Consider the following 12,582-nt stretch of genomic DNA (forward strand, 5'->3'; position numbering starts at 1 on the left):
GGTAACAGGGAGCCAGTGTAAAGTAGCTAGGATAGAACTAATGTGTTCTCTCCTTTTAGTTTTGGTTAATAATCTAGCTGCAGAATTTTGAATGAGCTGTAATCTTTCAGTGGTTTTCTTGGGAAGACCAGTGAAAAGTACGTTACAGTAGTCCAGCCGGCTGGATATAAAAGCATGAATTAACTTTTCTGCATCATTTTGGTTCATGAATGGTCGTACCTTTGCTATATTCCTCAGGTGAAAGAAAGCTGTTTTGGTCACTTTATTTATGTGAGAGTTGAAATTCAAATCTGAGTCCAGGATTACACAGAGACTCGTCACCTCTGGTTTAAGACAGGGGGTAAACTAACATAAAACTTCCTTCCTGTGATATATGATTTTATCCAGTTCAATACACTATCCTTGAACCCAATAAGCTCAATGAAAAATAGGATTGTGTATGAAAAATAGGATTTTTCATACACAACTATGGCATGGGTCAGTGCAAATCTCTCCTGCCCTCATCTCCTTTCCCCTGCCCTCATACCCCCTCCAATCCCCTCCCCCCCCCTCCAACCCTCTCCCCCCCCCCTCCCCCTCCTCTGCCCTCCACATAACCTCCCCCCTCCCCTCCTCCCCCCTCCTCCCCCAGCCCCCCTCCCTAACCCTAATCCTGTCAGGCTTGATTTCTGATGCCCTGCAGATTTCAAAAGACGAAATATGCTGTCCTCCTCCTCCTCCCCTTCCTCCCCCTCTTCCCCCCTACCCTCCCCCTTCCCCTCCTCCCTTCCTCTGACAGTACACCTTCCCTCCCATCTCCTCAGCGATACAGGATCATTTGTATCTCGAGAGGGGTTCGTCAGTAGGTTGCAGTCCAGTCTGAATCATGATGGTCCCGAGCAACACGACCAGAGACAGAGAGCAAATCTGTTCTTCGCTAACGAGAGGCAGACCTCAAGATAATTCTGTTTAACCTCCCAGATCTGGCCACGCCGCCCGTTACTAACGACAGCAGCTGCAATTTGACTTCCTCACAATGCATCTTTTATTGATGGGATGTTTTTGAAATATTCATATGAGCAGCGTATGAAATGTTGATGGCTTCTACCTCAACCCTCTGACATCCTTCAACACAACTTTATCTTCCCTCAGAGAGGAAAATAGATTCCTGGGGCCACGCCCCCTGCTGGGGCCACGCCCTGCTGAGGCGAGAGGCTGAGGATAGAGGCTGAAGACAGAGGCTAAAGAGAAAGGCTGAAGAGAGAAGCTGAGGAGAGAGGCTGAGGAGAGAGGCTGAGGAGAGAGGCTGAGGAGAGAGGCTGAGGAGAGAGGCTGAGGAGAGAGGCTGAAGACAGAGGCTGAGGAGAGAGGGTGAGGAGAGAGGCTGAGGAGAGAGGCTGAGGAGAGAGGCTGAGGAGAGAGGCTCTGAAGACAGAGGCTGAGGAGAGAGGCTGAAGACAGAGGCTGAGGAGAGAGGCTGAGGAGAGACGCTGAAGACAGAGGCTGAAGACAGAGGCTGAGGAGAGAGGCTGAGGAGAGAGGCTGAAGACAGAGGCTGAGGAGAGAGGCTGAGGACAGAGGCTGAAGACAGAGGCTGAGGAGAGAGGCTCTGAAGTCTCGGAGGTCCAGAGGCGTTCGCTGCTACTGCCGGAAGCCGGCGATGCGTCTTAAAACTACGACATCGGAAATTCTTGTTGAATTCCAGTCGTTTCTGTTCCACTCCAATTCAAATGACATTCCTTTCCACTCAAACCCATTAGAGTGTGTTCCTTTCTATTCAGTTCTATCCTACCCTGTGTGTCACAGGACTGGTCAGCATGGGCTCAGAGGTCACGGTACCTGATCTGGTGGTTGGCCTCGCTCCGGACCCGGAGCACCTCCTTCCCCTTCAGCTCCAGCTCCCGGGTCAGCGTACCGATGGTCTCGTTGAGGGAGTGGATCTCGTGGTCCAGGTCTGTGATGCGATTGGTCCGACAGCACACTTCCTGTTGTAGGTCCGAGATACGACCAAACAGCTCCTGCTCCTGGACCAATCAGAACGACGCTACATGAGGTCACACTTCCTTTGATAATCAGTACAAACACACACCCACCCACAGCATGGGGTGACGGAGTGCGAAGGCTGGCGCACAGCGCTGAAACCCTCCTGACGGTAGGGGGGGGGGGGGGCAGGACGGTAATGAGTCAGATCTGAGGGATATGCTACAGACTGTGCTTACATGAAACAGCTATTGGTAGGATCAGCAGCTAGCCCGGAGACACAGTCTAAATTCCTAAGTAGGTCATGTTAAAGGGAATACCACTATATTAACGGCAGTCAGTTGGAATTTTGCAGGCGGGGAAAAGAAAGAGAGAGGAAGAGAGAGAGAGAGCGAGGAAGACAGAGAGAGAGAGAAAGAGAAAGGTAGAGAGACAAAGAAAGTGTGTGTTGTGTGTGTGTGTGTGTGGGCAGTAGAGAGAACGATGCAGTACACTCCCAGTACCATGAAGCATGTTTCCCTGCAGCTGCAGTCATGAAAGATCTCTGACTGATCTCTGACCCAAACAACTGCCATGTTCCCTCACAACCAACATCTAGAACAGCCTCTTAGGAACAGGAAGTGTTCTCTTGATGTTTAACCCAGGGGACTCTAGGACCTTGAGGAGACAACTTTACTTTCTCCACGATTTAAGCTTCCAGTGACACACGACACCCATTCATGCTATTGTAACTTACATGTACATTGTTACTATGTAGCTACATGGTATTTCATGGAACCTCAGTGTAAAGGGTTGCTATGTAGTTCCATGACATGGTAGTTGCAGGCTCGTTAGGTGCTGGTGCAGCGTTTGGGGCGGGTCGGACCTGCTGTTTGCTCTTCTCCAGGGTTCCCTCCAGCTGCCGCTGGGCGGCTGTGTTCTCCTTCTGCTGGTGCTGCCGGAGGTGTTCGATGGCTGTGGCATGGAGGTGGTTCAGCTCGGAGCGCAGCGACGCTATGATCAGGAGAACATCCAGAGGTCAGAGGAAACCCTCTCTGATAGGGTTAGAAACATGTGATGTCTCTAATGACTCCTCTAGGGGTTGAACAATGTATCGATGTATCCAGCTGTGCATCTTTGGATCTGTCAGTCTATCTTTCTCTCTCTCCACCCATCCATCCATCACTCCATCTCTGAAACCCAGGACGTGTGTGCGTGTGGGGGGTCTGACTGTGTCCTACCCAGCATGGCCTTGCCCTCGTCTTCCAGCTCAAAGCGCAGGGTCTGCAGGTCCTGCTGGGCCTGCTGTCGCAGCACCTCCAGGGTGCGTCTGTGAGCTTCCTTCAGTGCCAGCACCTCCTCCCTCTGCTCCTGCTTCAGACGCTCCTCCAGGGCCTGCACACACACACACACAACTGAGTTTCAGTTTCCACTCTGATGAGTGAGCAGGGCTGTGTTGGTGAAGACCAGAGCTGCAGCCTGGTGGTGGATGTCTGTTCATTTCCTGGTGATCCTCCAGATCAGGATCCAGCACAGATCCTCACAGAGCAGAGTCACTCAGACCCAGCACACCTGTCTCTCTTTCTCGGACTCTTTCTCCCTTCCTCCTTCTCATCCACTGTCTCTCTCTCTGCCACTCTCTCTCTCTCTGCCACTCTCTCTCTCTGCCACTCTCTCTCTCTGCCACTCTCTCTCTCTGCCACTCTCTCTCTCTGCCACTCTCTCTCTCCCTCTTTTCATATCAAAGGCTTCCTCCCAGCTGCACTGACTAAGGCGAGTCCTGGTTGTGTTGCTCTATAAATAATAGAAACCTGTTCTTTGTGACACTGCAGCAGTGCTAGATGTTGCAACATGCTAGTTAATGTTGCCTTGATATAGAAGTGAATCACAGTACAGTACAGCCCAACACTCCAACATACTGATGAGCTCCCCTCTCCCTCTCCCCCCCTCTCTCTCTGCCCCTCTCTCTCCCCCCCTCTCTCTCTGCCCCTCTCTCTCCCTCAACCTCTCCCTCAACCTCTCCCTCTCTCTCTCTGCCCCTCCCTCTCCCTCAACCTCTCCCTCTCTCTCTCTCCACGCTGGAGCCTCTGGATGTGATCAAAGCCTCTCAGCTGCAGACACCGCAGAAAATCACACTTGTATACCAGAATCTGGGGAGGTATATCTTTCTGACATGCTAAAACCGGCTGGCGGTAATAACAGCTGATGGGGGTAATGTTACAGAGGAGCAGGGGCACCCGGGCAGGGCTCCACACCAGGGGGGCAAAGGAGGGAGACCAGCTAGGTAGGTAGGGAGGGAGGGAGACCAGCTAGGTAGGGAGGGAGGGAGTGGGAGGAGAGGAGACATTGCCAGAGATAAAGGAGACAGAGGGAATGAGAAGCGGATGGACAGTTGGATGTAGGAAGGGATATAGAGATGGTTGGAGACAGAGATGGCTGGAGACGTACAGTGACAATGACAGATGAGTTATTAACTGGGATGTGGAGATATGCAGTATGATGTACAGGTATATGTGTCTGTGCATATGTGTGTATAGAGGTGTGTATAGAGGTGTGTATAGAGGTGTCCCCCACCCTGATGTGCTGCTGCCTGGCGTCCTCCATGGTGCTGAGGGCGCAGCAGTGAGCGTCCTGCAGCCTCTGCTCCCGACGCTGGTGTTCCCTCCTCAGGTCCGCCAGCTGCAGGGACAGGCGCTCCCTCTCCTGGCTGAACCCTGCCTGCAGCTGCTGCAGGGCGGCCTGGGACTGGGACAGCTGCAGCTCCAGGCTCTGCTTCAGCAGGGAGATCTGGGGGGGGGGGGAGGGTTGAAGGGGGAGACAAAAATAAAATGCAGGTTTCTGTGTAGAAATGATGTCAGAAAGGTTTAAAAACTACATTTAAAAAGTTTAAAAATGTGAAAAGATTTAACAAATCTTTTTTCAACCTTTCAGATTCAAATGTTTTTCACCAATGTTTTTCAACCTTTCACACACAAAAAACTGTTTCATTTTCAACCTGTTGGACCTCACATAATTGTTTTCAATCTTTAGATTTTTGCACAACTTTAGTTTTTGCACACATGACACCAAAAGTGTTGATTTTATCCCCCTTTTTTATATATATATATTTTTGGACCTTTAAAATGTTTTTTTTCAAAGATTATTTTTCAAAAGATTTTTTCAACCTTTCAAAACTGTGCGTGTGAGATCAGTACCTGCTCCAGCAGGTCCTCCACCTTCCTCTGCCACCCCTCCCTGGCCGCCATCATCTCCACGTCCTTCTGCTGAGTCAGCTGGCTCAGGGCTGCCTGCTTGTCTGCCTCGTACTCCTCCACCAGCTCCTCCTTCAACAGACGCAGCTCTTCCCTACGGGGGAGGGTTGAGAGAGGATAGAGGGGGAAGAAAGAGAGGAGAGAGAAGGGGGAAGAAAGAGAGGAGAGAGGGGGAAGAAAGAGAGGATAGAGGGGGGAGAAAGAGAGGATAGAGGGGGAAGAAAGAGAGGAGAGAGAAGGGGGAAGAAAGAGAGGATAGAGGGGGAAGAAAGAGAGGAGAGAGAAGGGGGAAGAAAGAGAGGATAGAGGGGGTAGAAAGAGAGGATAGAGGGGGAAGAAAGAGAGGAGAGAGAAGGGGGAAGAAAGAGAGGATAGAGGGGGAAGAAAGAGAGGAGAGAGAAGGGGATAAAGAGAGGAGAGAGGGGGAAGAAAGAGAGGAGAGAGGGGGAAGAAAGAGAGGGGGAAGAAAGAGAGGAGAGAGGGGGAAGAAAGAGAGGAGAGAGCGGGGAAGAAAGAGAGGATAGAGGGGGAAGAAAGAGAGGAGAGAGGGGGAAGAAAGAGAGGAGAGAGAAGGGGGATAAAGAGAGGAGAGAGGGGGAAGAAAGAGAGGAGAGAGGGGGAAGAAAGAGAGAGGAGAGAGAAGGGGGATAAAGTGGGTGGAGAGTGGGGTAGAGAGAGAATAATGTAAATGTAAATAAAAGAATGAAACAAAGAAAGAGGAGTGAAAACGAGTCAGCTTGAAGGCCAGAGAGCAGCCTGTGTTTCCTGCCCTGACAGACGTGCCCTACCTCAGAGCATCTGTCCACTTCTGGTCCAGGTCCTCTGCCATCTTGTCCACTTTCTGCTTCTCCTCCGTGCGTATGGACATCACCCTGGCCTCATGCTGCTGTTTCTGAGTCTCTATCTCCTCCTGAACACACCACGGCAAAGCGTCAACAAAGCTGATCGTCAAGGAACATCTACAAATTCATCCCGACCGCTACAGAAGCAGAGCATTGTTCCAGGCTTAAACAGGACCACAGAGCCACCGCTAATGGATGAGAGTTACCTCATGCGTTAGTCCTGCAAAGACAAGACATCTCTCTAACCCATGTGTTTATTTACCTGGAGGTCGGTAAGAAGGTTGCTGGTCTCTCTGACCCTAGACCTGGTGGCATCCAGCTCGGTGGACAGTCTCTCCTGAGTCTCCTTTAAGCCGGAGATCTGGTAGTGAGCCGAGCTCAAGTTCTGCTCTCCCTCCTTCACCATCTCCTGGAGATGAGACACCTGGAGGAGACAGAGGGAGATGTCAGGCCAGAGAGAGACTAGGAGTACAGGAGAGAAGGAGACAAGGACAGAGACTAGGAGAGAAAGGGGTGAGGGGACAGAGAGACTAGGAGAGAAAGGGGTGAGGACAGAGAGACTAGGAGAGAGGAAAACTAGTTACAGCGAGAGACTAGGGGAGGGCGACTAGGAGAGTGACCAGGAGAAGAGCTACCAGCCCAGTCAGACATAGCTAGTCTACCAGACATCCCCTAACTATATGCACTACTTGTATCGTGCTGGTTTAAAGCGTGCGTGGTGAGAGGATATTAGAAGCGGGTTGCGGTGCCACACCTCTTGATGTGCTATGTTGAGCTTGGCAGAGAGCTCCTCCTTCAGGTTGTCCAGCTGCAGCTGCAGGCGGTTCCGCTGCTCCTCCAGGGACAGGCGTTGGATCTCGTATTCCTGACCCATTTCCTGCAACAACAACAAAAAACGATCCTTGATCGCTGAACAATATCCTCCAACACAGATCTGGCGTGATTCTCAATTCAGTTTTCCCAGGCCTCAGTATTCTGTTCAAGAGTAAAGAGGTTTGTCTTCTGAATAGTAATCCCATTCGCGTCTTTATCTTCCGATCTTGATTGTCTTTGTCGTAACATCTTTGGATTTGAGTCTGCTTTCATCAAGGAGCATGAAATCCTGAGAAGGGAATCGTACTGAGTATGGGCTTTACATTGACTACATTCATTCTGTGAATTCATGCGAAACATTAGTTATTTGACTTTTTTCCCTTCTTCTAACAGATGGCAACCAGCTCTCAATTCACAATGGGCGTAAACAAACAGTTTTATGTAATGTGACTGCATATGTTAATAATCATTAACAATGAAAGAACAAATAGAAAATGAAACATGAACATGACAGAGGATGTATCATTATCCCACAGACACCAGCCTCAGGAACTACAACTATTCTACAACAGGACTCTATTCTACAACAGGACTCTATTCTACAACAGAACTCTATTCTACAACAGGACTCTATTCTACAACAGGACTCTATTCTACAACAGGACTCTATTCTACAACAGGACTCTATTCTACAACAGAACTCTATTCTACAACAGGACTCTATTCTACAACAGGACTCTATTCTACAACAGGACTCTATTCTACAACAGAACTCTATTTTACAACAAAGATTGGTTTTCAATTTCACAGCTAGGATTACCTGTGCTGTGCCTGGTACTGATTCTGAGAAGCAGATTCTCCAGCGAGTCACAGAGGGTGTTGGGAGTAGAACAAGCCAGTCTTGCAGATCTATGATCACCTCAGCTTCCCTAACCACGGTCCTTGTTAGGATCTCTCTACTCTCACAATACTGGACCTCAGAAACCAGAAGACAAACAGGTGTGAGTGCTTGCTGTCAGACAGGTCCAGCAGTAGGTCTGCTCACCGCCACCAGCAGGCTCCTCTCCCGCTCCGCAGCGCTCTGCGCGTCCTCCTGCACCGCCCGGTGTTTGTCCTCCAGCTCCTCCAGAGCCTTGGCCTGCTCCTCCCCCAGCCTCACTGCCTCCTCCTCGTACCGGCCTCTCAGCCGGGCCAGATCCCTCTCGTAGCCCTGGCGCTCCTCGCGGAGGGACTGGCACACACACATCATATATTAATATATTAATACAAGATATGAATGCGTTTATGAAAGATAAGACTTGATCTACTATTTTGGATTAGCATATTCCAGTGGTAGATCACACATGATCTGGTCCTAATGCTACTTGTTGATCAGAGCCAGAGATCCTAAATCCATCCTGTGATGTCTGATTACAGTATTACTTTAGTAAGGTTCTGATTACAGTATTACTTTAGTAAGGTTCTGATTACAGTATTAATGTAGTAAGGTTCTGATTACAGTATTACTTTAGTAAGGTTCTGATTACAGTATTAATGTAGTAAGGTTCTGATTACAGTATTACTTTAGTAAGGTTCTGATTACAGTATTACTTTAGTAAGGTTCTGATTACAGTATTAATGTAGTAAGGTTCTGATTACAGTATTACTTTAGTAAGGTTCTGATTACAGTATTAATGTAGTAAGGTTCTGATTACAGTATTACTTTAGTAAGGTTCTGATTTCAGTATTACTTTAGTAAGGTTCTGATTACAGTATTACTTTAGTAAGGTTCTGATTTCAGTATTACTTTAGTAAGGTTCTGATTACAGTATTAATGTAGTAAGGTTCTGATTACAGTATTACTTTAGTAAGGTTCTGATTTCAGTATTAATGTAGTAAGGTTCTGATTTCAGTATTAATGTAGTAAGGTTCTGATTACAGTATTACTGTAGTAAGGTTCTGATTACAGTATTACTTTAGTAAGGTTCTGATTACAGTATTACTTTAGTAAGGTTCTGATTTCAGTATTACTTTAGTAAGGTTCTGATTACAGTATTAATGTAGTAAGGTTCTGATTACAGTATTACTTTAGTAAGGTTCTGATTTCAGTATTAATGTAGTAAGGTTCTGATTACAGTATTACTTTAGTAAGGTTCTGATTTCAGTATTAATGTAGTAAGGTTCTGATTACAGTATTACTTTAGTAAGGTTCTGATTACAGTATTACTTTAGTAAGGTTCTGATTACAGTATTAATGTAGTAAGGTTCTGATTACAGTATTACTTTAGTAAGGTTCTGATTTCAGTATTAATGTAGTAAGGTTCTGATTACAGTATTACTTTAGTAAGGTTCTGATTTCAGTATTACTTTAGTAAGGTTCTGATTACAGTATTAATGTAGTAAGGTTCTGATTACAGTATTACTTTAGTAAGGTTCTGATTTCAGTATTAATGTAGTAAGGTTCTGATTACAGTATTACTTTAGTAAGGTTCTGATTTCAGTATTAATGTAGTAAGGTTCTGATTACAGTATTACTTTAGTAAGGTTCTGATTACAGTATTACTTTAGTAAGGTTCTGATTACAGTATTAATGTAGTAAGGTTCTGATTACAGTATTACTTTAGTAAGGTTCTGATTTCAGTATTAATGTAGTAAGGTTCTGATTACAGTATTACTTTAGTAAGGTTCTGATTTCAGTATTAATGTAGTAAGGGTTGCTGAATGCTCCTGAGAAATGCTTCAGAGTCCTGCATTTAAAGGAGTCAGTACCCATTCATCAGCACAAGTGTGTCATTGAGTTAAGGACGGCGGTTTCTCTACAGAGCAACTAATTAGACCCTTGGGTGACTGTTGGGCAAGATGACATTTCATTTATTAGAAACCAAAAACTACCACTTCATGCAAATATGGTTGTAGCTGAGTGCACAGCATAAGCGTTACACCCGAAGCAATAAAAACAAAATAAAGGCAAATGACTAACATGTTTTCTGTTAAAGGCTGAGAAGTGATCTAAAGAGCCATTGGCCCATTTTCCCAGACATGAATTAAACCTAGTCATAGACAACAAAAAAAGTTTGCATAGCAAACTATAGCATAGCAATGCGTAGCATCCAGTGGTATTGTACAGTGGTTGTCCGGTACCTGCTCCAGGGCCAGGACTTGCTGCTTGTGCTGCTCGTCAGCTCCCTGGGCCTGGTTGAGCAGACTCTCCCTCTCCTCGTCCAGGCGATGGATCTTCTCCCTCAGACGGATCTGCTCACAGTCCAGGTCCCTGATAGTGGCCTCGTGACTCATCTGAGTGGCCTGCAGGGAGCCGATCTGACCTGTCTCACACACACACACACACACGAAGCACACACACGAGGCACGCACACACAAACACACAGTCTCATCTGGTGTCACACTTTCAATTGCTAAGGTAACTTCAAAGTGAAGTAAACACATACAGAGACTCACACACACACAAACACAAACCCTAGTCATCATTTCAGATATCTTTCACCAAAACAAAATAGTCCCTTCAGGTAAATCTCAGAGCCCAGGCTCACTGTGAGCAGAGGGGGGTTGGGGGGCTGTGGGGCTGGGGGGCCTTCATATATCAGGCACACACTCATCTGTTAAAGGAGATGAGAGGGGGCCGGGTGTATCCCTGAACACTCAGGGGCTTCCTCATCTGGTGTCACACGTTCAGTTGCTGAGGGAACTTCAAAGCGAAATAAACCACTGCCATTTTCCATTTTCTTTGAGGTCCAGCTTTTATAATGACGTGAAATATTAATCGACCTGGATGGCATTCAACATCCAGCTGCACTTCCCACTATCCTAGGGGATCCTGAGAGATAACCATCTATTCGGAACTCAGAAAATAGAAGCGGACCTGAGTTTCTCATCCGACGACAAGACGGGCCAGGGAGATGTAAAATAAATCACATGTGCTGCAGGGGCAGGTGCAGCTCAACACTGGAGCGTTCTACTGTGGACCCAATATCTTACCCCTCAATGTTTGTATCTTTATATAAAACCACCTCGTAATGAATACAGTATTATTATACTGTATATGTATTTTTGGGCATTTCTGCTTTATTTTTGATAGTGACAGTGTGTAGAGAGACAAGGAAGGCAGGCAGAGGGATAGAGGGGGGATTTATCTCCCTGCCTTTCCTGTCACACTTAAAACTGTCCGATGAAAATATGATCTGAAAGAGCAAAGCAGTGTGGTGGCATCTCACTGGCTTTGAGGAGGATCTCGCTGGCTTGCTGCTGGACTCTGTCCCTGCTGGCATCCAGCTCGTACTCTGTGTCCTTCAGCTGCATCACCCAGATCTCCCCGTCCTGGATCGCCTCCTCCAGCTGCTTGTGCAGGTTCTGGAAGGTTCCATAGACGGAATATGGCATAGAGTAAAGCCCGTCATCAAATTAATAGTATTGTTTCAAAAAAGTTGCGAAAGAGTCTCTAGAGAGACTTGCGAATACTATACACACACAGACCTAGAAGTAAACACACACACATAGAATAGACATATGCACATAGAGCTAAACACACACAGACACAAACCCAGAGACACACACACGTCTACCTTGACGGTGCCCTCTGCGTTGGTGAGGGAGGTCTGGAGTCGGTTGGTCTTGTCTCGGCTCTCCCTAGCCTCCTCCTGGGCTCTCTGCAGTTCTGCACGCAGTTTACCCAGAGTCCTTTGCAGCACTGACTCCTGGGCCTGGAACTCCTTCCTCAGGTCCACCTGCAACCACGACAACACACACCTTTAGTCCTCATATCGGTTTAACTCCAAAAGTCAGCTCGCATCAAATCTAAACAGATTTGCAAACATTTGGAGTCAGTTGATAGTCCTGTTGTTTGATGATGTTTCAGCTGTGTGTGTTGGGGTTACAAGGTGTATCACGGTGTCTATAAGGTGTATTAGATGTTGTTGTGGTGCTGTGTGTCTCAGGTGCGTGTCGTGTTGAGAGCCCAGTCTGACAGGTTCACCTCAGTCCTCTTCCAGGCCAGCAGCTTCTCTGCAGTGACCTGCTGAGAGTGCCTCATGGCCTCCAGTTCCCTCTCGTAGTAGCTCTGTGCCTTGGTGAGCTTGGCCTCGTACTCCTCCACCAAGCGCACCTTGTCCTTGGTCAGCTCCTCCACCTGCTCCATCAAGCTGTCCACCTGGGCACGGTGCAGCTCGGCCAGCTTCTCCTGGTCCACAGTGGAGTTGGCGCTCTGGTTCTGCTGGCTGTGCAGCAGCTCCTGCACCTCCTGGCGATGTGTGACTCGCAGCTCCTCGATGGCGTGGCGTTTCTCCTGCTCGAACTGCGCTTGCGCCTGGCTGAAGGAGCGCAGCTTCTCCTCAAAGTCTCGCCGCATCTCCTCCACCTCACGAGACATGGAGACCACGCGCTGCGTGTGCTGCGCCTCCGTGCACAGCTGGGAGTCTTCCATGCGCTGCCGGTACATCTGGAACTCGGCCAGAGCCTGGCGCTTCATGTGCTCGTGCAGCTCAGCAGACTCCTCCAGGGACTGCAGGCGCCGCCGTAGGTCCGCCTCGTCCGCCATCTTGCTTTTGTACTGCATGATCTTGTCGCGCGTCTCTGTGACAATGTGCTGCACCTCGTCGTCGTGAGCCTCGCGCAGGGAGTCGATCTCCTCCTCGTGCTCGTCGTTCTTGGTGTTGAGGGCGTAAATTACCTGGAGGGAAACATTTCTTAATTTCATTTCAAATTTTTTCAAATTATTATTATTTTATCGAAATTGACGTACCAATGGT

General features: G+C 47.9%; 1 protein-coding gene across 2 annotated transcripts in view; it reads right to left on the reverse strand.

Moving 5' to 3' along the window:
• Positions 1–12,582, reverse strand: part of fam184aa (family with sequence similarity 184 member Aa) — a 23,247-nt gene that overhangs the window by 6,982 nt on the left and 3,683 nt on the right. For both annotated transcript variants that reach the window (XM_047030852.1, XM_047030851.1), the window contains exons 2-14: positions 11,811–12,503; positions 11,401–11,562; positions 11,053–11,188; positions 9,965–10,146; positions 7,890–8,075; positions 6,786–6,908; positions 6,294–6,455; positions 5,978–6,099; positions 5,133–5,283; positions 4,513–4,725; positions 3,180–3,333; positions 2,825–2,952; positions 1,819–2,003 (exon numbers count right to left, since the gene is read on the reverse strand). In XM_047030852.1, coding sequence (XP_046886808.1) covers positions 1,819–2,003; positions 2,825–2,952; positions 3,180–3,333; positions 4,513–4,725; positions 5,133–5,283; positions 5,978–6,099; positions 6,294–6,455; positions 6,786–6,908; positions 7,890–8,075; positions 9,965–10,146; positions 11,053–11,188; positions 11,401–11,562; positions 11,811–12,503 — 2,597 coding nt within the window. The remainder of the gene's footprint in view (positions 1–1,818; positions 2,004–2,824; positions 2,953–3,179; positions 3,334–4,512; positions 4,726–5,132; positions 5,284–5,977; positions 6,100–6,293; positions 6,456–6,785; positions 6,909–7,889; positions 8,076–9,964; positions 10,147–11,052; positions 11,189–11,400; positions 11,563–11,810; positions 12,504–12,582) is intronic.

This window comes from Hypomesus transpacificus, chromosome 12 (assembly GCF_021917145.1).
Source record: "Hypomesus transpacificus isolate Combined female chromosome 12, fHypTra1, whole genome shotgun sequence".
Classification (NCBI taxonomy): domain Eukaryota; kingdom Metazoa; phylum Chordata; class Actinopteri; order Osmeriformes; family Osmeridae; genus Hypomesus; species Hypomesus transpacificus.